This window comes from Chrysemys picta, chromosome 14 (assembly GCF_011386835.1).
Source record: "Chrysemys picta bellii isolate R12L10 chromosome 14, ASM1138683v2, whole genome shotgun sequence".
NCBI lineage: Eukaryota > Metazoa > Chordata > Testudines > Emydidae > Chrysemys > Chrysemys picta.
The window spans coordinates 20,375,307-20,402,676 of NC_088804.1; the positions used below are offsets into that span (position 1 = coordinate 20,375,307).

Genomic DNA, 27,370 nt, shown 5'->3' on the forward strand with positions numbered 1-27,370 from the left:
ATAGACTGCACAACGTCACAATTAAGGTACAAGACATGCACTCTAAATTACAGATATTAGAGAAAATAATGCAAACTACCATAGGAGTAAACGGATGTTCAAACCCAATCTAATGCAAAATAATCTTAAAAACAAGGATGAGCCATGTGTGATGTTAGTTGGTGCATGTATTGTGAAACTCATACCAGTAGTGAGACAAGCTATAGTATTATATAGCAATTCTCAAGGAAGACAGAAAGGATTGATCCCATACTAAAATAGGCAGGCCTTCCATTAACTTCATTGGATGAGAGACTCTGCAGGATGAAAGGAAATATTGATTTAATTGGTTTAATGTATTTTCTAATGTAGAGGGAAAAAATAACTTGGTATTTGGTGCAACTCCAAAACAAAAAGTTATTTTTAACAAAAGAGAATTACATTCAGTTAGTCCTTTAAGTATTGTTTAATGGCTAGGGCTTTTAACTTTCTAATAGTAGATAATATGCCTACACTTCCTTCGCAGGTTTTACTGGCAAACTTGCATCATACATATTAAGGTATAGCTTCAATCCTGTAAACCTCATTTCACCAAGACTACTATAGGCAAGAGTCATCCCTTTTTTGATGGATTACATTATAAAACATTTTCTTATTCCAGCAATCTGAAGGCAAAGCTTTAGCCAGGAAGATTGATTAAATTTTAAATAATGGTATTTATGTGAAAAGGAGGGCTTACAGGTATTGACAGGGACCAAAATTAATGGCAAGCAGATGCATGAGGAAACTTGCTTCACCATTTTGTCCATATATCTCATTACTGGCATTTTGCCTTTCCAGACTTTATACTCACCTGATCAAAGACCATTAGTCATTCCAAATTGCGTGTTGCGCTTGTAATAAGGTTAGGATGAGGTCTCCAAAATCATTCTTTTGCTTATGACCTTAACTAGAGTTCAATCCAAATTTCCAGAAGTAAAATCTAATGTATTGATGCACCCTGCCTATAGGTGCTTGGAACTAGGTGTACAGTAGCACCAGGAGCTAGCTTTTTTGCCACCCTAGGCGGCGGAAGGTCCCACCCCCGAAATGCTGATGACGACCGGGGCGGCCGAAGATCCGGCCGCCGCGGTCGCCGCCCCCCAAATGTTAGCACCCTAGGCGACCACCTAGGTCACCTAATGGGTTGCGCCGGCCCTGAGTAGCACCCCCTGCTTTGAAGTGCTTTCCATCATTTATAGGGTTTGCAGTTTGGTTCAAAGGCTCTCCGCACCCCCACTATACAAATTGTTCCAGCATCCCTGCCTGCCACCCATCTTTGTTTGGTTTCTCTTGGGTTAACGGCATGAAAATATAGAAATGGCGGGGGGGGAGAGTGTTTTTGTTGATTTTGTTCAAAAAATTATTTCCTAATAGGATGATTTGATCTGTGTGGTGGGTAGTCAAATGTTTAACCCCCATTCATGGGAGTTAATAAAGAATAGACTATATTATGGACTGTCTTTTAAAATAGCTGTCATCAGGATTGCAATTGGTATTAATTCATAACTTGAAAATATGTCCTATTTGTGAACTCATAACTGCATATAGTGGAATGGTTTGTTTGAAAAAAAGGACTGTTATTAAAAAACGACATACACAGATACTTATTCAAAAAGCTTCAAAGAGAAGAGATTAAATTAGCTATTTACAGTATACATTAATTCTTAGTAGCATTAATTTAATTTCTTGGAATTTTGGTAAACACACTCCATCCATATTAACTTAGTCTACTTTAGGGAAAAAGAGAAACTATTTGGCTTATGCCTCTGTATCGTATCATATTCTCATATTAGAGGGGGGGAAATCCCAATAAATTAAATCATGAGATTACCAAAGGCACCTGATTTTGATTTGTGCTGAAAAATTGCAAAACTATTTCATTACCTATGTAAAAGAGCTCTATAATTATGTTAGAATTGTCAGTCTATTACGATAAAAACAAACCTTAGACCAAGAACTTCCAGAACTAAGAATTTTGTAACAGATTCAGAATAATTCACTATGCGTAGCCTTTGAATCTGGTTTTTCTACACTAAAAACACAATAGTGTTTTGTAAATAGATTAACACAATCACCTGACCCATTTACAACAAAATGAAAGTTCAGTCTCTAACAGTCCGTGAACCATGTGAGTGCATTGGCAGACATCCCATTTTGCCTAAGTAGGGCATAGTTCATGGAAAACAGGCATATGCAATGCATCACCAGCAGTAATGGAATAATGTTGTCAAAGATGCCCTGCTGCACTGAGAGCTGGTGGGAAGGAGGACTGGTTAATCAGTTACACTTAAGAGGTCTTGTATGCACTATACAAAAGTGTACCAAACAGGTTATGTGAAGACTGATATAGTGCCAGTGTGACTGGAGGCCAGCTATGGTCACTCAGAGTGAACTGCAAAGAATGGGGCAGCCAAACCCCAAAAAGCTGGCAGATATTCCAATACTTAGATTTACCAAGCCAGCATAAAACAACTTCATTACTTTATTGGTTACTGAGAAGTCCAAACAACACAGTTCCCTTAAGGTGATCCAGCCTCAGGCCTCCATCCAGGTACCCATGTCAAATATGATGAAAATTTCTGTCAATCTTGTTTCATCATATAAAAGTTCTACCAATCCCAAAGGATTAGACACATTACCTCCCACATGATTGAATATTTCAGATCTTACCCAAATACACGCCACAGCCAATTCTTATTAACTAAACTAAAATCTACTAAAAAACAAGAGAGAGAATATGGTTAAAAATTAATATACATACAGACATGAGTTCAATCCATTGAGGTTCAGCTTCATAGCAGAGATGGTGAGTTTTGTAGTTGCAAAGAGTTCCTTTAGAATTCAGTTCATAGGTCATAATCCAGTGTCCAAATGTCATATTCAGGGCGTACCAGCATAACTTGGACCTCAGTCTTGCAACTCAAACTTCTCCTGATGAAGCCTAAGCAGATCTGAGATGACAGAATCAGGACCCAAGGGACCTTTTTTTTTTTTTTTTTTAAATACTGTGTCCTAGTATCCACTTGACCACACAGTCCTGGTTAAACAATAGGCTTTTGATGTAACCTTTTGCTTTCTAAACAGCACCAATAATTAATTACACAAATGAACATAGGGCAATTTATCCATTAGGCAATCTTTTACAAACTTCAAAGAGACTTATAGACAATGACATGATTTTACCCAAGATTCATCCAAGTGTTAATATTCCCTTTTGATCTCTGAATCAGTAGTTACAGTGACAGACAGGAACTGTCTGTTTACGGGTAGCATCTAAGATACACACAGGTTTGCATTTCAAAGTTCTAGCCTATTTAGCATGAATGGCCCTAATTATCATTCGCATACCTTTCTAACATGACTTTAAAGATGGGCTTTGGGTCATTCAGTCTGCACCTGTTTAACCCTTTCTAGCCATGTGTCACAGCCAGCCAAGGTCTCTGCTAAAGAAGAAACTCTGTTAGCTGCCATTGTTACTCACCAGGTATTCTACATGTGGTATGGAGAGACACAGAATGTTTAGAGCCAACCATAACAATTACTGTTTGCAAATGTGCTTAAACATTGTAGTGTGGAGAAGATATTGGTGTTTGGAACGTTAAAATTGCTCTTACTTTTGAGAATCCCTAAGCCATTCATTGACTTTTCAGTGGGAGTTAGATTGGGCCCCATATGCATGGCCCTACCAAATTCGCAGTCCATTTTGGTCAATTTAATGGTCACAGATTTTAAAAAATTGTAAATTTCATTATTTCATACCTTATATCTGAAATTTCACGGTGTTGTAATTGTAGGGGTCCTGACCCAAAAAAGAATTGTGGAGGGATTGCAATGTTATTGTAGGGGGGTTGCAATACAGCTATCCTTAACTTCTGCGCTGTTGCTGGAGGCAATGCTGCTGCCAGCAGAGCTGGGCAGCCAGAGAGCAGCGGCTGCTGAGCCCAGCCCAACCCCCCCCCCCCCTCTTTTGGGTTAGGACCTCCAGTTTGTGAAATGCTGGTCTCTCCTGTGAAATCTGTATAGTGTAGGGTGAAAGCACACAAATGACCAGATTTTATGAGGCAAGACCAGATTTCATGGTCCGTGACTCATTTTTCATGGCCATGAATTTCATGGCCCTACCCATATGCAATGCAACTGCCAGGTACAGCAGAAGTGAAGAAAAAATCTTTTCTTTTTTTTAACCTAATCACTGGATTATTCCCATGGCTATACTAAGTGATTATCCTTGCTTTTGTGGCTAGGTTCTTAATATTTTAATATATTTATCAAATCCTGTTCAGTGACTACATATAAATCCATGATTTTCCACAGACGAAAAGTTAAACGTTGCCAAGTTGAAATTCTGTTTTCTAAGCTACAATAAGTAAATTTAAAAAAAGAGAGAAAAAAAGTCCTTGTGACATATCACATTTTTATGCATCAGTCCTGATTATTTCAATTTAAAATGCATACGGATTAATACAGCTTTAAAATTCAAATAAAGCAAATTATCATTTTAAGGTCTTCCATTTATATACACTGAGTAAAATTGTCATTATGGTATCATTATACTAACATAATAAATGAAGCTACTAGAATGGCTTAGGAGCTAGACTGCATCTTAGTTTAACTGGGATGTTTAATTAGATTGTCATCTTTGCTGGTATTTTTAAATAAATATTTTTAAAGCTCTAATTGTAAGAACCATTGATTATTAAAAGTTAACCATAGAGTCACATTTTCAGAAGGTCATCCATTCTCTTGTTCTTTCTTCAGGATGATATCAGGGAAAGGCGTTAATTTAACGGTAACACTTTGAGGGTTCTTACTATTTACAAAGAAACAACTCTATTCTACCCTGAATAGTGACAACACTTGAGCACAGTCATGGCGCTCCTTTACATAAGTAGTGAAATAGTTTTGCCATTTTAAATTTAAAATAGTAAATGGAAGAAGGAAAAAATAACAAAATGGGCCATCAGATTGCTGAAAGGTGATTGTGTTTAAAAAGGTCGTTCTTTCCAAATTTCTTTCCCCACTTCCCTTCCCCCTTCCCTCCTCCCGTTTTCCTTCTCTGGAAATCTTTCCAAAATACCTCCAATCAAAAGTATAGATTCTTCTGTAAGCAGTAATGTTCTGATGAAAAAATTTTTAAATTTTTTTTTTGACTAATCACTGGAGAACTAAATTTGATGCCAGAGAAGTTAGAAAAACATTGTTTAGCAAATGATAAAAGGTTCTGTGTGACGTTTTCTTCAGTTTGGAGACTTATTTAGCTCTCTTCCCTAACTTGTCTCTTGTAATAGCTAGCTCTCTTTAACTTGTCACTTGTACACATGTGGTTTTCTAGCACTTCTATATGTACATCTTCTTTTTTATTTTTTGTTTTTGTTTAGGTATGTGTATACATGCACAGGCATTAGTATACCAAAAGTATGTATTTTCACACTGTTGTACTTGTACAAGTAGAGGCCCAGGGCTGAAAACAGGCTCTTTTTACATTGTTTTGATCCATTTATTTATGCATTCGAAAACCACTGGACTTCTAAATAAACTAATTTACATATATTCTATGTAGGATTAAAAGTACGTATATAATCAAATATTAAATCTTGTAATTCTATTATGTTTGTCTTTTCAGATCTGTTTCTTACTACATTAGCAAGTTCCCAAAATATTCAGTTTGAAACATGGGTAAATAAGGTAAGGAATAAAATACAGCAAACATCTTATGCTAAAACGTATAGCTTTAAGAAATATAAAACAAAGAAGTCACCTGATACTGATTTCAAGAATAAACAGAGCTGACATTAAGAGATTGTAGCTGCACTGTTGCATTCAAACTGCTGAATATCCCTGGAGGAGATGATTCACTCAGCATCCGTTCCTCTGCAGGATTTTAGCATGACTGCCAATTAAACCAATCTGTCTGCCCTAATGCACATGTTAACAGGGCTCCTGTGGTGGTGTCAGCTGTTGTAAGAGGTTACTGTCATTTAATTTGTCAGCATGATGGTTTATGAAGAAAAAGATTTTCAAAGGAGTAATTTTTCCTGGTTGCCTCCAGTCTTGGATATTATTGGTTTGATTTAAATGTGGCTAAAAAGATTTCAGGGCAGGAATAAAAGACTTTTGTGAGTGAGATGACACACTTTTTTCCCTATAGAACATGTCTCTAATTATAGATGGGAAACTCCCAAGTAGATATCACAGCACAACTCTGAGTATTGTGAAAAAAGGAAAAACAAACAAAAGGCATTAATCTTTTTCAGCAGGAAGTACATTTTTTGATTATCTGCTTTTAAGATGTTTCTAGATTATTAAAAGCCATAATTCAATCCAAATTGGCTTGTAACAATTAATAAAAAGCCATTAGGTAGTATGAGATAAAAATGAAAGGTTTGAATAGGCAGTCTGTAAGTAAAATATAATTGGATAATGTCATTATCATTGCTTTGTGCACAAAATGGCATGGAGATCTTGTGGAAATGCTACTCAGTTCAGGCATTTTGCTGGGCCTGGAGGGAGTGGAACATGGAGAAAAAATCAATTGGGAATCAATCTGGTAAAGATAGACACTTCTAGAACGATGTGACAACATCTAAACATAGAAATAATGGGGTGTAAGGTTTTTGGGTGGGGACAGCAGGGTTAAGGAGATGCTGCTGCTGTAGTACAGCTTTAAGGCATGGAGGTGTCTTAAGTTGTTTTGGTAGCTTTACATTTTATTCATTCATGTTTAATAAAATAGCTGCAATACAGTGCCCTCCAGCCATGATTCAGGCCCTGACCCTACAACCAAGACTTGGAATAGTGCCATTATAGACCTCTTATGCCAGGAAGGTTCCTTATACAGAGTACTCTCAGGGGGCTGTTTCTAGCTCCTTTACTCTGCCAGAACATCATTAAAGGGTATTAGTATAGATGAGAATCTAGATTAAGGATTATTATTGAGTTAAGACTAAAATCTTATCTTCCCATACAGCAACATGTGCTGCAGCCATGCTACCAAATCAAACACAGGTCACCTTTTATAGTTTATATTGTAAATTAAGGCTGTAATAGAACCTGAGTAAGAAATCTATAAAATCTTAAGTACAATATATATTACATTGAACTTTCTTACAACGCCTTTTTTATAGATGCCTTGCTTAACATGTGCATTAGTGTGGGTGGGGAGATTAATTCACTATCACTTAAATTTATTGTGTAGTAAATTTTTAACACAGCTTTGCATCAAAATTATGAGAATAAAGACATGCACCTTTTTCATCTAACCATAATTACCTTTACTTTATGTTGAAGAATGGTAAAATGGAGAGACTTGCAATGGTCAATCAAGACTGTATATTTAACATTACTTAATATAATAGTACTTACAATTAGTTTTTCCTAAAATACCAATAATATAAAGAACAATATGTGCCCCTTTAAGTCTTTAATGAAATGTATAAAACTATGATTTTATGCACTTCAAGTATATTTGAATGCAGCTTTTGGTATAGAATGCATGTATTCTGTGTACACTGTTTGCTGATCAGTGAACCTCCTCATCTGTAGAAAAGATACAGGTGACACATGAAAGGGTACATGGGATCACATGCCCCCTCAGATTTATGCATTCCATTTAGCAACAGCTTTGAGAGGTTTTTAAATTGTGGGGCCACCCTCTTAGGGGAATACGGACAAACAGTTGGAGGTGGGAGTGGTGATACCAGGTGGCTCAGGGCAGCCCAGCGGGGCTTGGGAAGGAAACACCACCTCCACTTCGGACTCACTTCAGCAGGCACTCAGCCTGTCTGGGTCGGGGAAGGGGAGTGAAATCAAAAATTGTAACTCAAAGCAGGGGCTCAGCACAAAAAGTTTGAAATTGGACACACACACACTCTCTCTCTCTCTCTCGCTCTCTCTCGCTCTCCTCCATGCCCCACAATTTGAAAACCTCTGTACTAAATAAAATGTGTTCTCCGCCTTTACAGGATTTTTCCTCGTGTACCCCCTGACGAGAGCTTGCATTCCCCCAGGGGTACGCATACCCCAGTTTGAAAACCACTGTGATAAAGTATTGATGCCAGAACTATATCCGGGATATTGTTTCCCACCACCACTGCAAATTCCTATCACTATAGTATTAAGAAAATGTCCTGAAATTAAACACAGATACTGTGACATTTTGGAGAACACCCAGACTAGTAAAGAGTTCTGTTACTACCTGCCCTATAACTTCAAGGTCCTTGGTGCTGTGCAGCTGCTATTCAAATCCCTGACACAGCCTAGTTGCTGTTTGCAAGGTGACACCAACAACCCTTCCAGTCCCGAGTCTCCCCAAATCAGTCTTCCTGAGTTCTCAAGCTATTCCTCTCTGGTGCGCCACCCCCCAAAAGGTGTGAAACCAGTCCCCCTGTTATCAGTTTGCTTTGGCACACACGCTCCACACAGTTGACACATCAGACCTGCTTGGGATAAAAACAAACAAAAAGTTTATTTAATAGAAAAGCCACAGATTTAAAGATGAAAGTGTAAGGGAAAGTAAACATATGGAGGTTACACAGAATATAAGCATAGACCCAACTTCAGGTTTTACACTTCCATAGTAGATAAAATCCCTTTTCTAATACAAGTTACCTGTTTCCTTGAACAGTTTCTTGGCATTCCTTCCTTGCTATAGTGGGGATCCTGCATTCCTGGACAGCTTCCTGCCTGGAGGCTGTCCCTCCTTTAGTGGATAACAAACCTCACTCCCAAGCCTGTTTTTAAAAGGCTCTTCCCTTTGGTTTTCTTTTTTCGTTCGTTCGTTTGTTTGGGGGGGGGGGGGTTGTTTTTTCTGTGGCATGGTGACTCATGGTAATTCAAAGTGGGAAAATTCTAAGGATGTCTCAATGTCTTCCCATTAACTCTATTCCATCATTGTCTTTTCCTGGCTGGACAATGGATGGGTGCTTGAAGTTGGTTTCATGTAAACAGTTGGCTTGGAAGGTGTCCCTCCTTGACTGACTGCTCCCCACCCTTCCTTGCTATGAACTTTGAGCACAGTTTTCTGTATATCCAAATACATGTATACATACCATGGTCATGAATTTATCTCTCATAATGACTATCAAGTTCAGAACATTACAAGCTTTCAGAAAAGATTTTACTGAATATATTTGTGTAGTACAATGACGTAGTATACAATCAGTTGATTTAACTGTATATTTTGGGGGTTTAAGTCTTCTGTTCCCATTTCAGGGTGTCTGGACTTTTTTGTGGCTTCAATCAGTAAATATTTGTCATTGTGGGTGGAAAAACAAATGTCAGCTATAGAAATCTGGCAGACAAGAATAAAAGAATTAAGAAAAATACAATGATTAACTGCATGTATTAAATTAGCTGAACTATTTCAGGAAAGATGGATAAAGTACAATTAATTAAGGCCTTGTCTACACTGCCACTTTACAGCGCTGAAACTTTCTTACTCAGGGGTGTGAAAAAACACACCCCTGAGCAATGCAAGTTTCAGTGCTGTAAAGTGGCAGTGTAGACAGTGCACCAGCTCTCAGCGCTGGTAGCTACTCCTCTCATGGGGGTGTTTTTTTTACAGTACTGGGAGAGCTTGGTGCCGCGACTACACAGCCACATTAAAGTGCTGCTGCGGCAGTGCTTTAACGTTGGTAGTGAAGACATACCCTAATTAAAAAGTAAAATAAAAAAATTACTAACTTATAATATGTAGATTTACTGTATCTTATAACTTGTGCAAACATGTCTGCTGTATTCCTTTATTTTATGTCTGATACCTGTTTTAATATTTTGATAGTGAATTTTTTTCAACAAACCTGCTCATAGTTAATAAAAATCTTAAATTCAAAGTATGTCAAAACAGGTTGGTGCAAAGTGCTTTCCAAATTAGTGAGCTAAGCTGTAATACAGAGCTAATACCTACCTTACAACAATACTGTAAGGTAGGTATTAGCTCTGTTTTATAAGGGGGACAAATAGAAGCAGAGATCAGTTATAACTTGACCATGATGTCTGAGTGGTGGGATAATGTGCTCTACTGGAGTGTGATTTTTAAAGCATAGTAACGTGTTGCACATTAATTGGTCTGTGTAGAGTATGGTGGTGTGGTTTATCATAGTGCTGCTTGAAACAGCACTATGTTAAAGGTACACTAAGGAAGCTTAGTATGGACCAGTAGGCTCTACACTGACCAATTAATGTGCAACAGATTATTGAACTTTAGAAATCACATCCCCAAAGAGTGTACTACCCCACTGTGTAGACAAGCCATTTTGAGAGCTATAATTCCACATCAATGTTCTGGTGACGGTACAAACCATTTGAGCTTTGCCCTCATGTTTTATGGTGTCACCAGACTTCTGAGGTGAATTTATATACTCATAATTCAGTTCGCTATCTCTACATACAGAGCTATGTAACATATTTAATAAATGTCAGTTTTTTATTTTATAAGCCAACTTCCATGCTTTGATGGAATTCTCCAGTCCAGTAAAAGATTGGTTCTGACTTATTTGCATTGTGGACCAGTTCTGTTTTAATTATGGATTTTAGAATGCTACAGACTACAAAGTTTTAGACAAGAAAAATGTTATTTACAAGTTACCTACAGAAAAAGGAACCACCTTCCCCCCTTACCTGAAAACCAGCATCCACTGTTGAATGGCTAGTAGAATAAAATGCATAATACCTCTTTTAAATACTACAGTCTTTAGCTGGAATAAACAATTGCATGGTTCAAAAGTGAGAATATTTTACATGTAATTAAAACTCCAGTAAATAAATATTTGTAGTTAAATTATTATCACATATATTGATTGGCTTCTGTTCTAGATGTTGGGAAGAATTGGAAATAATAATTTATAATAAGAAGAAAAATATAAATAATTTAAAATATGTTTTCGTTAGTGCAGTCCATGCATATGTATGTAGACATTTCTTTCTAAGCTTAAAATATATTTTATCCAAAAAATTGTATAACTTTTGGCCTACTGAAAACCTAGATTCAATAACTCAAATCTGTGTCTTTGAGCAGAATTAGAGTAATCCAGAAACATAAATTTTTACTGTTTCAGGAACTAAGTATTTTCTTCCTTTTAATCTGAAATACATTTCTGTCTCTGACATCAAGGGATCAAAGGTGACATAAGAATTCAGTGTTTGGAAGGCTTATGTTTATGTTCTTAGTGCAAATGGCTGCAGTCTAACTACCACATAAATAAAAACCACATGCAGCATTTATAGGGGACTCAAATGTAAAATCTAAATTTATTCAAGTCAGTTAAGAAGAACAATTTGGATACTGGATCCTTCAGAGACTGTAAAACGTAATACGTGTTTCTGAATAAAGATAACAATTATTTAGAATTGAAACTTTCTCTGAAACAAAGTATATTCTTCCTTTGATCTACCATAAAATGCTTTAGAGGTATTGGCCTCTATCTTTTTTTTCTAGTCACTTGACATAGGGCCTAGTCCTCGTTACTGCAATGAGGTAACTAGCATCTGTAAGGATTACAAAGTCAGCTCTGCTGTCAGATAATTCTACTGGAGTTGTTCATGGATAACAATATGAGCTTAACAGTTCTGGGGAAATCACTCTGTTTTTGCATCCATATTGATTAATTTGTCCTCTGAGCCACAGATTATACTCCAAGAAAAAAATTAGCTATAATCAAATGTCAAGGGAAAACTATCCCAAAGAAACCTCATCTAGGGAGCTAAGTCTATAAATCTAAATAGCGTATGAGTTAGAAAAATATAGACAATCTTCAAAATACAAATAATCTGAAAAGTAACTGACTCAGTTTTAATCCCTTCTGTAAAACTAGTTCTATGGATATACCTTTCAAACAGATAACCTGTTATTAAAAGGGAGATCAGTCAGATAAATTGTGTGAGTGTAATAAAGATCAACCTAAAATAGTAAGTGGTAGGGCTTTTTATATGCTTCTTAAAATACCATAAAAATATTTTAAATCTCACAGAAGTCCACATACCATCAGTGAGTCAGCTTGTGTGTAGGGAGTGGGTCCAGGAGGAACCAAGGACCTGACATCAGCTCCAGTGGAAAGAAGGGAAGTGTGTTCTTGGGTGACAACAGTAGATTTGAGGGGCTGATTGAACGAGGTTGGAGGGAGGAGGAAGAAGAGGACAAAAAACTTTGGAGTATGTCTTAAGATAGCTCTCCAACAGGTGTTTGGATGAGGTACTTGAATCACAGGAGATGCATGTACATTACCATATTGATTTGATTGATTTGATTTGGTCAGCCACCGCAATGGAGGGGGACACTAGTGAAGAAAATGTATGATAGTGGCTAGTACTTATACCACTATAGTGTTGTTTTCCATATGAATTCATAAGATGCATCTATTTACGTATTCTCAGGTCTCATTTCAGTTTTGTTAGTTTCCATCATAAATGTATATAAATATTTTTAGAGTTTACAATTTGACATAAATGAGTTCTGCACTGAAACTGCATATATAGCACCAGGGCCGGCGCTACCATTTTTGCCGCCCCAAGCAAAAAAAAAAAAAAAAGCCGCTCGGAGTGCCTCCCAAACTGCCGAAGCAAAAAAACAAAACAAAAGCCGCCCAGACTGTGCCCAAGAATGGACCGAATGCCGCCCCTTAGCATGTGCCGCCCCAGGCACCTGCTTCCTCCGCTGGTGCCTGGAGCCGGCCCTGTGTAGCACTGAGTGCCATTGATTGAGAGCACATAAATGTTCTGATCTGATCATCTAATTAGATGTAACAGGTGCTTTTGTTATATAACGCTGAAGGAATTGTAACATGAGTGTAATGTATAAAGTGTGGGTTAAGTATGAAACACTCCCTGGGGTTTTTAGTAGTAACCTTTTTTTTAATTTATTAATAGAACAAAAATACACAGGAGGATAAAACACAAAGCGGTCCAAATAAGTGATGGTCAAATTTGAACATAAATTATAACTGAGAAAACTCTGAATCAATAGGAGGAACTCTTAATTTTATTATTCCTAAATTTCCAAAATATATATTTCAGATTTGATGAAATGTTAAATATTTCATGATGTTTTTGCAGTTGTTTTCTGAGATGTCACACCTGTTGCATTTTGACTCAAGATATTAATTAATATATTGCATTTTACATGTTTCAAGTACTCAAGTGAGCATAACTCCCAGTAAAGTGATTGGAGCACTGGGCCTCAGATCTTTTTTTTATTTAATTAAAAATGTACCATTTTTTGTTCAACAGCTGGGGCCTGAGCCTGCACTATACCTAGTGTCCTCCGCTCCTGTTATTTCAGCGGGACTGGAAAGAGGCTCTGCACTTTGCAGGATCAGGTTTTAATTCATAATATGGTGTTGAAACAAGCCCTGCTCAGCACTAGTATAATCAGAATAATCTGGAAGGTAATTTCTATATTAATAGAGTAATTTAATAAATTGCAAGTCTTACTTCGTTACATTGTTTTAAATAGTTAGACACCTTTATCGTATGATTATGCCATTGAAGTAACTAAATCTTTTCCTACAAACAGATCCCAATGTGCATGCTCCTACTCATTCATGGAGTCTTGTTGACTTCTGTGAGATTCCGTGCAGGACTAAGGGTCTGCACATCAGATTAGTTTGGCAGCTCAGGCTCCAGTATTCCAAACAGTGCAAGTTTTCCCAGTTAAGACAGTTTTTCACCGATTAATCCTTTTTTTAAAAGCTATTTTTAGTCTTTAGTTTACACTTCAAATTTTCATTGGTTTGTTTACAGTTCATTAGTGTAATTTTGTATGGTGTATGTTTATTGTATTTGATAGGATGGGAATTTCTCCAAAGCCACAGACATAAAGCAAAAACCTGAAGACACGATGGTTGTTGGACAATCAGTGTTTGCCGATTTTGGTGAGATTCCTCTTTTTTTTTTTTTTTCCTACCCCTTAAGCTATCTGACACTTGCATTTATTTTTATTATTAATTAGTTATATTTTTCTAGATTTTTTTTTTTTTTGTAATCATGTTAAAAGCTTTTGCCCAACAGATTGCAATGGTTCCTTTGCAGGCATCATAGTCATGTAACTACATACTACATCCGTGGTTCCCAAATTTTAATAACCTGCGACCCCTTTCACTAAAATGTCATCAGTTTTTTTTAATCAGTGATTCAGGTAATGTACGTATTAAATAGGATAAACACACAAGTTATTCTCTGGAACTAGATGATTTCTTTAGATAGTGCTTTGTCCCACAGCAGTAACTAGCAGTTTTATGGGCCTGATTCTGCAAACGCTACTGCACATTAGTGGATCTACTTGTGATAGTTAGTTTTACCCTCATTAATGAGTATTCGCAGGATTGAGCCCTTATTTAGATGTTGTGATATGGTTGCTCTGATGTGTGGTACAGCAATTTTTGCCTTTAAAGATAGTGATGCTCTTGAGGAAGTAAGAAGGGAGCCAATATTAGAGGCAGAAGATTCATCTTGTTTTATGCTGATACTTAAAAAATCCTCAAGATTTTTAGCACAGTTTAGCTCGACCTTTAAAGATCACCTCTCCTGGGTGACTGAATTTTGCTGGTCTGTGGTATGGCTGCTGAATACAGGATTCATGTATAGTATAACAGAGTAAAGTATAAGCTCAATGATATTTAGAGGTTATGCTAAGAAATTTTATTTAATGTATTGTGCAAAAGTCATTAAAAATTTAAGTTTTAATTAAAATTTAGGCCATCTACAAACATTTGCATATTGTGTGCAGTTTGAAAGAAAGAACAGAACCTCAAAATATTCCGAAATGCTTTTTATCCATGCTTTCACGGTTTTGTATTGCCCTGATGTACATGGCTGTTAATCGTTCCAAAAAGCAGATGGTTTTGATTGATGCCCTGAATATTAATAGGCACAAAGTATATGTCAGCTTTCTTTTGAAAGATGTAAATCCTAAGGAGCAATCTGCAATAGGATTTCTCCTTACCATGTGTTGTAGCAAACAGAAGTGACCTAATATGGCCAAAGGATGCATCATAATTTTAGAAACTTTGTTGTATTTGATAGACATTAAATTAACTTAGATCCCAGGATATCTGGGATCTTGAACATTATTAAATTATTCTGATTTTGTGAGCATATTTTGTAGGAAATATAATAAATATGTTTATCTAACATGTTGAGTGAAGAATTAAAATTTAGATGTTACATATTAAACCACAGTGTAAATGCAGAATTTGGTTCTAATTACTATCAAAAAGCTTTGTAGATTTTCATATTCCCTTTGTTGTAGAGACAAACTGAAAAGTTACTTTTCACATACTGTAGTCCCAGAGAAGGCTCAGGGATAGTTTCAGCTTCTGATAATTTGAACATGATTATGAAACAACATAAAACATTATATTGTTTGAGGCTCTTTTGATATAGCTAGGTTGAGAGGACAGAAAAAGTGAGAGGTTAGGGGTGCCGGTCTACCTTTATCTAGAGGACTAGTTAGTCAAGGGCCAGTCCAGGCTCATATAGTGTCCAATGTTTGACTCATCCAGTCAACATTCAAGGCCCAAGGCTTTCTGATAAATGCAGAAAAGTCTACCCTTTCTGTGATGCAAAGGATAGAGTTCATTGGGGTCAGAGCCTACCTCCAAGAGGTACAATTCCAATCAATCAGTTCCCTGATAACACATCTCAAAGGTCATCCACTTGCAACAGCCTGAAATTGTATGTGGCTCTTAGATCATGTGGCTTCATGCACATATGTGGTACAGTACACAAGGATGCATCTCAGCCCTCTTCAGATGTGGCTGGCCACATTGTACTCCCAAATTGCCACCATCTGGACATGGGTTCTTGTATCTCTAAATTGGTGGTTGGATCCACTCATGCGGGCTTTCCCTTTATGCGCCCTCAACCGTCAATGACCCTGGTCTCAGATGTGCCAGTGCTATGGTGGGGAGCTGAACTGGGGCCCCTCAGAACTCAAGGCCTTTGGTCTCTGGTGGAATTTTCACTCCTCATCAACATCAGAGAACTAAGAGTGGTTTGCCTTTCCTGTTGAGCCTTTCTGCTCCACGTTATGGGCAGAAGCTTGTTTTTTCTCACGGACAACACTGCAGCCATGTTTTATCTCAATGGGCAAGGATGAGCTCACTCTTCCCTCCTTTTCAAAGAGCAGTGCAGCTATGGGAGTTTTGCATAGCCCACTCAATCAACCTTGAGGCCTCTTACTTTCTGGGAGCGCAAAATGAACTGGCAGATCACCTCAGCGGGTCTTTCTCCAGTCACCGTGAGTGGTCCTTTTGCCTGGATATAGCGAAAGACATTTTCCAGCAGTGGGGGACTCCCTGGATAGACCTATTTGCAAACTGGTACAACAGAAAGTGTCACCAGTTCTGCTCCCTACAATGCCGCATTCTGGGTTCTATTATGGATGCCTTTCTGCTACCTTGGATGGGACATCTTTGCTATCCTTATCCTGCTTATACACAGAGTGCTGCTAAATATCAAGCGGGACCAGGCCTGGGTTATTCTGATAGCACCAGCATGACTCTGTCAACACTGGTTCTTCACTCTGCTAGACCTCTCAGTGGCTACTCCAATCCCACTCCTATTGCATCCAGACCCAATATCCCAGGACCACGTTCGGCTGCTCCAAGTGAACGTGAGCTCCCTTCATCTAATGGCCTGGAAGCTCCATGGCAAAATCCCAGAGAGCAGACTTGCCCAGAACAAGTTTGTCAGATCCTGTTAGGTAGTAGAAAGCACTCCACCAGGGCTACCTACCTTTTGAAGTGGAAGTGGTTCTGTGTTTGGGAATCCCAGTGTGGAGTCTCACCCATGCTTGAATATTTATTGCACCTGAAACAGCAAGGCTTATCAATCTCCTCTATCAAGGTTCACCTTGCAACAATATCAGCTTTCCACCCTCATGTTTTTTCAAATAACTTGTCTGTCTGATTCCTCAAAGGCCTAGAAAGGTTATACCCTCGAGTATGGGCTTGCCTACATTACCCGAAGGATCAACGGGTAGTGATCGATCCAGCGGGGGTAGATTTATTGCGTATAGTCTAGAGGCAATAAATCGACCGCCGAGCACTCTCCCGTTGACTCCAGTACTCCACTGGAGGCAAAGTCGACGGGGGAGCGTCAGCCGTCGACTCACTGCAGTGAAGACACTGCGGTGAGTAGATTTAAGTATGTCGTATTCACGTAGCTGAAGTTGCGTAACTTAGATCGATTTCTCCCCCCCACCCCCTTCCCTAGTGTAGACCAGGCCTAAGAGATCTCATTCCTACATGGGACCTGAACTTAGAATCATAGAACTGGAAGGGACCTCGACAGGTCATCTAGTTCAGTCCCCTGCACTCAAGGCAGGACTAAGTATTATCTAGACCATCCCTGACAAGGGTTTGTCCAACTGCTCTTAAAAATCCCCAATGATGGAGATTCCACAATCTCCCTAGGCAATTTATTCCAGTGCTTAATCACTCTGACAATTAGGAAGTTTTTCCTAATGTGCAATCTAAACCGCCCTTGCTGCAATTTAAGCCCATTGCTTCTTGTCCTATCCTCAGAGGTTAAGAACAACAATTTTTCTCCCTCCTCTTTGCAACAACCTTTTATGTACTTGAAAATTGTTATTGTGTCCCCTCTCAGTCTTCTCTTCTCCAGACTAAACAAACCCAATTTTTTTCTATCTTCCTTCCTAGGTCATGTTTTCTAGACCTTTAATCATTTTTGTTGCTCTTCTCTGGACTTTCCTCCAATTTGCCACGTCTTTCCTGAAATGTGGCGCCCACAACTGGACAAAATACTCCAGTTGAAGCCTAATCAGTGCGGAGTAGAGCAGAAGAATTACTTTTTGTGTCTTACTTACAACACTCCTGCTAATACATCCCAGTCTTTTCACAGACAATTTTGTCCTGGACTATTTCATGTATTTGCACTTGTTATGATCAGGGAAGTGTTTTGCCACCAGCTAACCTGACTGCTCATTCCACAAGATCTCATTTATCCTCAGCAGCATTCTTAGCACAGATCCCTATTCAGGACATTTGTAAACAGCAATTTTTACATTGCTGCACGTGTTTTCCTCCCACTACGCCATTACTCAGCATTCCAAAGATGATACAAAATTTGGTTGAGCTGTTCTGCAGTCCGTGTGTCCATGAACTCCAATTCCTTCACTTATTCTACTGGTTGGGAGTCACCTAGAGTGGAATGCCCATGTGCAATCACTTAGAGAAGAAAAAACTAACTAACCTTCTGTAACTGTTGTTTTTTGAGATGTTACACATGTCCATTCCATGACCCACACTCCTGCCCCTCACAGCAGAGTTTTCCAGAAAGAAGGAACTGAAGGAGCCTGGGGTTGGCTGGGCGCTTTATACAGATGTTATAGGCATGGGCTGGCAGAGAGCACTAGATCTGCCACGACGGGTACCATGGAAGGAAAAATTTCAGGCAACTGTGCTCTCGGCATGCACATACAGGAATGAACATGTGCAACACATCTCGAAGAACAACAGAAGGTTAGTAACCATTTTTTATTTCCTGTCTCCAAATATGTATGGACATTCGGCATAATTTCTTTAAATGACCCCTTTCCATCACATAGATGTCCTTAACTATTGAAAAATAAGAAAAATCTTTAAAGGGGCTTTTGCTGGGTTATTACACAGGCAGTTTGTCTTGGATAAGTTCCCCATGCTTAAACTGAGCTATTGGGACAAAGGGTGCTAAATAGAAATTATTTTGATATAAGTGGGTATTGAGAACAGAGACACTCCTGTGTTTAATAAAAAACTTTGTACCATGCATCCATAATACGGTCATTGTCACAGATATTAACATCTAACCTTAATAACAGTGTCCCTAGACTGTTCTAGCAGTATTTCTGAGGTAAAATTCCTAAAATCTCAATCAGATAATAAATATTATTGATAGTCATGCAAAACAGACATGCAAATGCATGCTCAGAAATGTACTAGACCTTGGGGCTTCAGCTTGATGAAAACCAGACTCTCTAAAATAAATTGCTCTTTGGTCTGGTACATGATGGTGATGGTTTATACATCAACTTGACCAAAAGGACAGAAAAACAATTGACAAAATTGTATTGCCCTTCTAAAAAAAAAAAAATCAGAAAAAGCTTTGAGACATAAATTTACTATAAATGGCATCTGAAGTGATTAAGGTGAGAAAAGCTGTGCACTGGAGAATTCTGCTCTTCTTTGGAGCACTTTGTCAGCCAAATAAGTAAGAGCTCTTCATTATTATTTTTTCTATTCTCCCCATGTCACTAAGGTAATTGCAATGCAGTGGTTGCTATAGCAAAAATGATTAATTCTTCACTTGTTGCTGTCTGTTATGTTAGCAGAGGCTTTCATGAGATACCCATATTCTCTTTAGTATGAATCATGGATGTCAGATATGATTCTTTTATAATTTGTTGTTAAAAAGTGGTTTTGGGATTTCACATTTTGGGAGCATCTCTGGAAAAATCAAGCAATTTCTATTTAAATGCCTCAGTGTGGGTTTTGGAGCCCAACTTTAGGCAACCAGGTTTGGCAACCTTTGGCTCTTTTGTTTAATAGGACATATTTTTCTCCTCTCTTTACACTATACAGATGTAGCAAAATTATGAGAAATTTACACAATTCACCAGAGTACAAAAGATTGAAGTTATTGGGTGATTGGTACTTGTTGTTCAAGGATAAATTCAATTAAGTTGCAATAAATGAGTATAAAGGGGATTCTTAAATAAAGGTGATTGACTGTTTGAAATGACCTCTGTGGGTTTGATGATCTTGACAATTTACCATTAGGTTTTCTAGTTTGTATCGGGTCTGTGCTCTTCATAGATGTAAACAAGGCAATTACATGCTTAACTTAAATTTATAAGTTAGTTACTTTTATTTAATCTGAAACAAATTCACTAGGGAGTAGTTGGTTGAATGGATAGGGCACAGAACTGGGAGTTAAGGCATTCTCTTCCCAGCTCTGCTATGGACTTACTGTATGTCTTTAGACAAGTCATTTCACATCACTGTGGCTCAGTTTCTGCATCTCTCAAATCAGGACAATGATGCTTACCTTGCTTTTGTAAAGTGCTTTACAGTTCTTCGGATAAAAAGCATTATATAATTGGTGGTATTAGGATAGAAAGCTGGCTTTGGCTCCATTGTGGAAAAGTTTATGAAAATAATGGTCATGTAGACTCTGTATAATTGGGCTTTGTTAATGGTCAGTGAGTTTAGATTAATCAAGGGTGTCTCTTAAATGAAGTGACTAAAAACTGATTTGCATGGATTAATGAGAATCTTACTATTCATTTAGTAGTCTATTGGCTTCTGTAGAGATTTAAAATTTTGTTTCATCATGGACATTTGATTAATGAATTTAAATGTTTGAGCTCACATAAATCAGTAATTCTGCTTTGTTTAGGCTGTGAGAGCTACTGTTTGTATGGCTGACTCAGTATTAAGTAGTTCCCCAAATGACAGTAGCTCACGCTGTGTTGTCACAGTCTGTGCTGTAGACAAACATGACAAGATTCTGATTATTTTCTGAGAGCAGCATATACCAACCTCCTCCTTGGTTCTTTCCATTTCTCCTTCATCATTATTCTCATTTGTTGTTTTCTTTGCTTCTGCCAGGACTGCTTGATCTGTGTAGTCTCCTACTAACTGGTATAGGCTCATGTTCATGATAACTCTGAAACGTTTTCCTCATTGACAAAGCCTAGGCTGGGGACATTGTTGTATTTAAGTTGCTTAGCTGTACTTTTAAAGAAAATTGAAAATGGTTAGGTTCCTCTGATGCTAAAACCAGTTTTCCAACAGCAATATTATGATTCTCAGGCAATCCCCCCCCCCTTCCTGCCCCCACAATAATTAACGTGAAATGAAGATTATAAAAATATAAGTTACTTAAAGAATAAAACATCTAAGAGAATGTTTTTGGAGAAATGATAAAAACAAGAAACACTAGTGTGGCTATTCAAAGATAATTATACTTAAATGTAAACAAAGTATGGAAATTCACATTTGAGATTACCCAAATAACCTAAATTTGTTAGTCTCTAAGGTGCCACAAGTACTCCTGTTCTTCTTTTTCCAAATAACCTTAACTCTGCCCTTAACCCAACATACCTGTTGCACCTTGCATGAAAGGTAAATGTAATTTGATGAAGGATTTTTAATTAAGATGTGTTCTGATACCCCTATAACTGAAAATCTGAAATCCGCTATAGTTGTTTAATCTGCCTAAGGCAGTGGTCCTCAAACTTTTTACTTCGCGCCCCCCTCTATCCCCCACAGAGCTGGGGGTGGGGCTGCAGCTCCAGGAGGTGGGGGGCACAGACAAAGGGGCTGGGGCTACAGCTGGGGGTGGGGACTGGGGCCAGGAGCAGAGCTGGGTAGCACTTCTTCCCCACCCCCTTTGGAGGGCTGGTCCAGGCTACAGCCACTCCCTCCCTCCCAAACATTATTCTGTGCCCTCCTAGGGGGGGCGTTCTCCACAGATTGAAGACCTCTGGCCTAAGGAGTTAGAGTTATGGCTTTAGTTTTGTATTTACACCTCTATATAATAAGTGTGATTTCTTTTTCATCTTGTGCCCACCTAATTTTTTTGTGGGGGAATTGTCCTGACTGAAAAGATGTAAAAGCCTGTTTTTTTCCAGCAACTCTGTGTGGTCTTAAAGAAGAAAGGAGAAGTAGTTTTAGTGACATGAAGATAGGTGCTCCGCAGTTCCAGTGCTATGGCAGTGTGCAGAGATACTTCAGGCTGATAACTACTCAGGTTGCAGAGTCACTAAAGCAATGTGGAAGTGTGGTTTTGAGGATATATTTGTTCTTTGGTTTTTCTGTAGGCAGCAGAAGTGTTAAGGTTGTTAACTTACCTTAACTGTACACTTTCATATTTCTCTGTAACCTTGCCTTTTTGAATTTCTACCATTTTTCTGACAAACATTCTCATGAGGGGTTTTCCCTTAAATCAATTGATATTTACAGTCACAACAATAATTTAACTAGCGGGTGGAGGGGTTTTGCTTTCGGTATTCTAAAACACTTAAGGAAATATTCATTGTGATAGGGTTGAATGACAAACTGCACCTTGAGGGTTCATGCTGTTCCACACACTGTACCGCATCCAGCCTCCCCATATAGCTTTTCCTTTCTCCACCTTCAGGTGGTGAGGGGAATACGAGAGTAGCATGGAGGTGGGGGTAAGAGAATCATAAAGTGGATTGGATGAACTTTGGGGAGAAATGGGCTCTAAATTCCTTCCTGAAATTCCCAATTCATCCCTCATGAGTGTCTCACTTTCCTCCAGAGTGCCCACTTCCCAATCTCATGTTGCTGTTTCTCTTCTGCATGCCTTAAATTCCCTTAAAACTTTCATTCCCTTAAAACCATCCTTCCTCCTTCAAGAGCCACAGAAACCTCTTTACTTTTGAAATAGCAGCCAGCCCTTTCCAGTCCTAAAGCACCGTCAGGAGATGTATTACTATAGACAAACTCTTCTGCCACTTTCACTAGAAGCCAACACTCCCTCCTAGGGAGCAGCTCAGCACAAGGCAGGAATAACAGCAAAACAATGCTACCTGGATCAGAATTAACTTGTTGCCTAATCTTCTGGACGGGAAAGATTCCACATAAAGCAGCTTGCTCCTACCCATCTCTCCACATGTCCTTATCCCTGTGGAGGTGCTACTTCGATAGAAAGGGAAGGCAGCATCCATGGCAAAAGCTGCAGCCATTTCCCTCCATCCTCGCTTTCACACTTCTCAGCAGGGATCCCTTATGTTTTTGTCCACTCCACCAGCATAGGCAGAGAAGAAAATAGGGGCCCTAATTTGTTTTTCCCCAGACTCATTTGAAAGAGCTTTTTAGTTGCCTACAGAAAGGATATGATTTTTGCCCGTGTGTTTTGAGTTTTGGTTTAAGATCAGTGGCTGTTCCTGGAAAATGTTCTCTGTTTCCCCCCAATTGCCAATTTGGTGTAAGTTGCTGGCACAGTGCAAATATCATCTTAAAAAAACAACAACATTGGTATTACTTATTTTTTCCACAGTGCTAGGTATGTTGGCACAATTGTGAATTATTTTGCTTTCTTGCAAGCAGTAAACTCATGGTGATACAGCGCGTGACCCTTGTCTGTTTTTCCTTGTTAAAAAGTCTGATCTCATCAACATTGAAAATACCATTGACAATATTACTTGCTTAACAATAACAAAACATCTCTTAACTAAAATTCAGGAGCACAGCAATCAACATTTGCTTTTCCTCATGTTTTTATTACTAGCAAAGACAATAGTGGTACACTTTGTCACAACAGTCAACTATCTGTAGAACATTGGATGGTTTCATGGTATGCAACCAGGACTAATGCCATCTGTTTCAACAGTGGTCAGGCTATCTGTTTCAGCATAAACTTTAGCAGAAATCAGTGTCTGACATTGGACATGCTTCTCTTATTTTTTTAAGTTCCAGTTAATTCTTTATGCATGCTTCTCTTATTTTTTTAAGTTCCAATTAATTCTCTGTTCCTTCAAAATCTCACCATTTCAGCTATGGCATGACCTTGGATGTTAGGCCCTGTCCTTACTGCCCAGGGAAGTATTGTTTGCAGCTCTCAGTTGAACAATGGTTAAATGCTGTTCTTGTTATCAAGATGCTAGTACAGTTTCCTTGGAAAGGTGTAGTCAGGGACTTCAAAGAAGTAGAATTGATTTGCTTCTAAAAACAAGAAATCTGTGGAGTTCTGTAATGCCTGGAGATCCTTGACTCAGCCATAAAAGCTCTTTACATCTGCTTGAGATGTTGTGATTCACATCTCGTATACTTCTTTAGAAGAAAGATTTAAGATAATCAACAGCCACTTTAAATTAACCTTTATTTTGTCTGAATATAAAACTCAGTACTGTGGGTTGTCTTCCTGACTGCCCATAGGACAATATTTTTGGTGTTTTGAGCACCATTGCAAAGTGATTTTTATCTCCTTATTTTATTACTGTTCTTAGAATTTTAAAAGGCAGGAGCAAGGTGAAGGAGGATGAAACTAGTGTACAAAGTGACAGTGATTAGGAAAACAAGAATGAACCATAGAGAGTAAAACAAATCTGAACTAATATATATATGAAAATGCATTAAAAATAACTTCCGTTAAACAGAAATAATAACTTGTCCATATCTATGACTTTCAGAACCAAATGTCTCTTGCATAGTCTTTCTTTCACCCAGGAGAATAACCAGCTTTCCTTTCAGTACTCAGGGGAATTTTTCTTCTCTCACCTCTCTGTAAAGAACTTAGAGAAGGGTATGTTAGAGTACTTTGTTATTTGTGATATGAGCGAGACAGCACACAACGGAGGCTTTTTTAGCATCTATATCCACAAGGACAAAGAGAACAGAAGATGCTCAGGGCCAGACTATTTTGCAGTATCTAAGATTCCAGCTACAGTTACGTTGCACTCAGATTAGAGCCTAGCTGCTAACACTTCTCTTAGTGTTTTAGCCTATGTTAATTTAGTGCATGGGTGTTTTTTTTTAAATTTTTCACCATATGCCAAAAACGTTGCCTTCACCTAACATATTTGGAGTAGGTTGTGAGTAGTAATCACTGTCAGGTATTTCAGAAAGGAGTAAATTGAATTCTGACATCAAGGGAGAAAAAAGTAGGATTGAGGTGTAACTGGTTTTAGTACCCAGTTAAAGTAAAAGTAATATGATCACAACTCCAAAAGTTCCTATGGAAGACCTAACTGTGCTCCTCTTAACCTCTACTCTGGCCCATTGTGTCTGTGCTTTATGATATAGGCTTCAATTACATGATCATGTAAATGATCATGTACTGATTTCGACAAGTCTCCAGCTTTATTTGGAAGGGCTAGGGCATCTGGAAGTCGGTAATCTTTTGAAGATGAGCAGAAAACATTTGTCTACGTGAATTAGGCTGTGCATTGAGATGTGTTCTGTTAGTTGGATATTCATGCTCTGTGGTCTTACAGCTCATTCTGCCAGGTCTAAGGAAGTATTCTGTATGACTCTATAATGTTTCTATCTTGTAAGGGTATGTCTACACTACGAAATTAGGACAATTTTATAGAAGTCGATTTTATACAGTCGATTATGTATGTCCCCACTAAGCGCATTAAGTCGGCGGAGTGCGTCCTCACTACCGTGGTTAGCATCGACTCACAGAGTTTCTGCAGTCTCCGCTGACCATTGGAATTCTGGGTTAAGCTCCCAATCCCTGATGGGGCAAAAACATTGTTGTGGGTGGTTTGGGGTACATGTTGTCACTCTCCCCTGCCTCCCTCTCTTCCTGAAAGAAACTGCAGACAATAATTTTGCACCTTTTTGCCTGGGTTACCCGTGCAGACGCCATAGCAGAGCAAGCATGGAGCCCACTCAGCTCACTGCTGCTGTTGCGAGCATTGTAAACACCTCACGCATTATACTGCAGTATGTGGAGAACCTGGCTAAGAGACGGCAGCACGAGGATGATTGTGATGAGGACATAGACACAGACATTCCTGAAAGCATGGGCTGCAATTGGGATGTCATGGCGGGGCTGGTTGATACAGTGGAACGCCAATTCTGGGCCCGGCAAACAAGCACAGACTGGTGGGACCGCATAGTGTTGCAGGTATGGGATGATTCCCAGTGGCTGCAAAACTTTCGCATGTGTAAGGACACTTTCCTGGAACTCTGTGAGTTGCTTTCCCCCGTCCTGAAGCGCAGGAATACCAAGATGAGAGCTGCCCTGACAGTTGAGAAGCGAGTGGCGATAGCCCTGTGGAAGCCTGCAACACCAGACAGCTACCAGTCAGTCGGGAATCAATATGGAATGGGCAAATCTACTGTGGGGACTGCTGTGATTCAAGTAGCCAATGCAGTCACTGACGTTCTGCTATCAAGGGTAGTGACTCTGGGAAATGTGCAGTCATAGTGGATGGCTTTGCTACAATGGGTTTCCCTAACTGTGGTGGGGCGATAGAACGCATATCCCTATCTTGGCACCGGACCACCTTGCCAACCAGTACATAACCCTCAAGGGGTACTTCTCAATGGTGGTGCAAGCACTGGTGGATCACAAGGGACGTTTCACCGACATCAACGTGGGGTGGCCGGGAAAGGCGAATTACGCTCTGATATTTATGAACTCCGGGCTGTTTGAGCAGCTGCAAGAAGGGACTTACTTCCCAGACCAGAAAATTACTGTTGGGGATGTTGAAATGGCAATAGTTATCCTTGGAAACCCTGCTTACCCCTTGCTCCCATGGCTCATGAAGCCATACATAGGCAGCCTGGACAGTAGTAAGGAGCAGTTCAACTATAGGCTGAGCAAGTGCAGAATGGTGGTGGAATGTGCCTTTGGACATTTAAAAGCTCGCTGACGCTGTTTGTTGACTAAGTTAGACATCAGCGCAACCAATATTCCCATTATTATTACTGCTTGCTGTGTTCTCCATAATATCTGTGAGAGTAAGGGGGGGGACGTTTATGGCGGGGTGGGAGGTTGAGGCAAATCATCTGGCTGCCAGTTTTGAACAGTCAGACACCAGGGCAATTAGAAGAGCACATGTAGGCGCGCTGTGCATCAGAGAGACTTTGAAAACAAGTTTCATGACTGGCCAGGCTACGGTGTGACAGTTGTGTGTGTTTCTCCTTGATGCAAACCCACCACCTTTGTTGATTTTTAACTCCCTGTAAGCCAATCACCCTCTCCCCTTCAATCACAGCTGGCAAAGGAAATAAAGTCAGTATTGTTTTGAAACCATGCATTCTTTCTTTATTAATTAAAAAAAAAGGGGAGATAACTGATAAGGTATCCCAGGTGGGGTAGGGTGGGGTGGGAGAGGAGGGAAAGAAAAGGTGACATTGCTTATTGTAGCCACACTACAAATCATAACTGTTTGAATGACAGCCTTCTGTTGCTTGAGTCATCCTCTGGCGTGCAGTGACTCGGTGGCTGGAGCCTCCCCCCACCCTGTGTTCTTGGGCATCTGGGTGAGGAGGATATGGAACTTGGGGAGGAGGGCAGGCGGTTATACAGTGGATGCAGCAGCGGTCTGTGCTCTTGTTGGGTTTCATGTAGCTCCAGCAGATGCCTGAGCATGTCCGTTTGCTCCTCCATTAGCCTCAGCATTGCATCCTGCCTCTTCCCATCACGCTCACTTAATGCTTTCCTGGACTTTGCTACTGAATGCCTCCATATATTCAGCTGTGCCCTATCAGTGCGGGAGGACTGCATTAGCTCAGAAAACATGTCATCGCGAGTGCGGTTGTTTTATTTGCCTTCTAATCTGCGATAACCTCAGGGACGGAGATGATAGGGGGAGCATAGAAACATTTGCACCTGCGCAGGGATAAAAAGAGAGAGTAAAATTTAAGAT

At 39.2% G+C, this 27,370-nt stretch overlaps 1 protein-coding gene across 1 annotated transcript in view; it reads left to right on the forward strand.

Moving 5' to 3' along the window:
* ITFG1 (integrin alpha FG-GAP repeat containing 1) overlaps positions 1 to 27,370 on the forward strand; it is a 206,060-nt gene that overhangs the window by 46,688 nt on the left and 132,002 nt on the right. The window contains exons 7-8 of the mRNA XM_065567608.1: positions 5,645 to 5,706; positions 13,802 to 13,886. Of these exons, the coding sequence (XP_065423680.1) occupies positions 5,645 to 5,706; positions 13,802 to 13,886 (147 nt within the window). The remainder of the gene's footprint in view (positions 1 to 5,644; positions 5,707 to 13,801; positions 13,887 to 27,370) is intronic.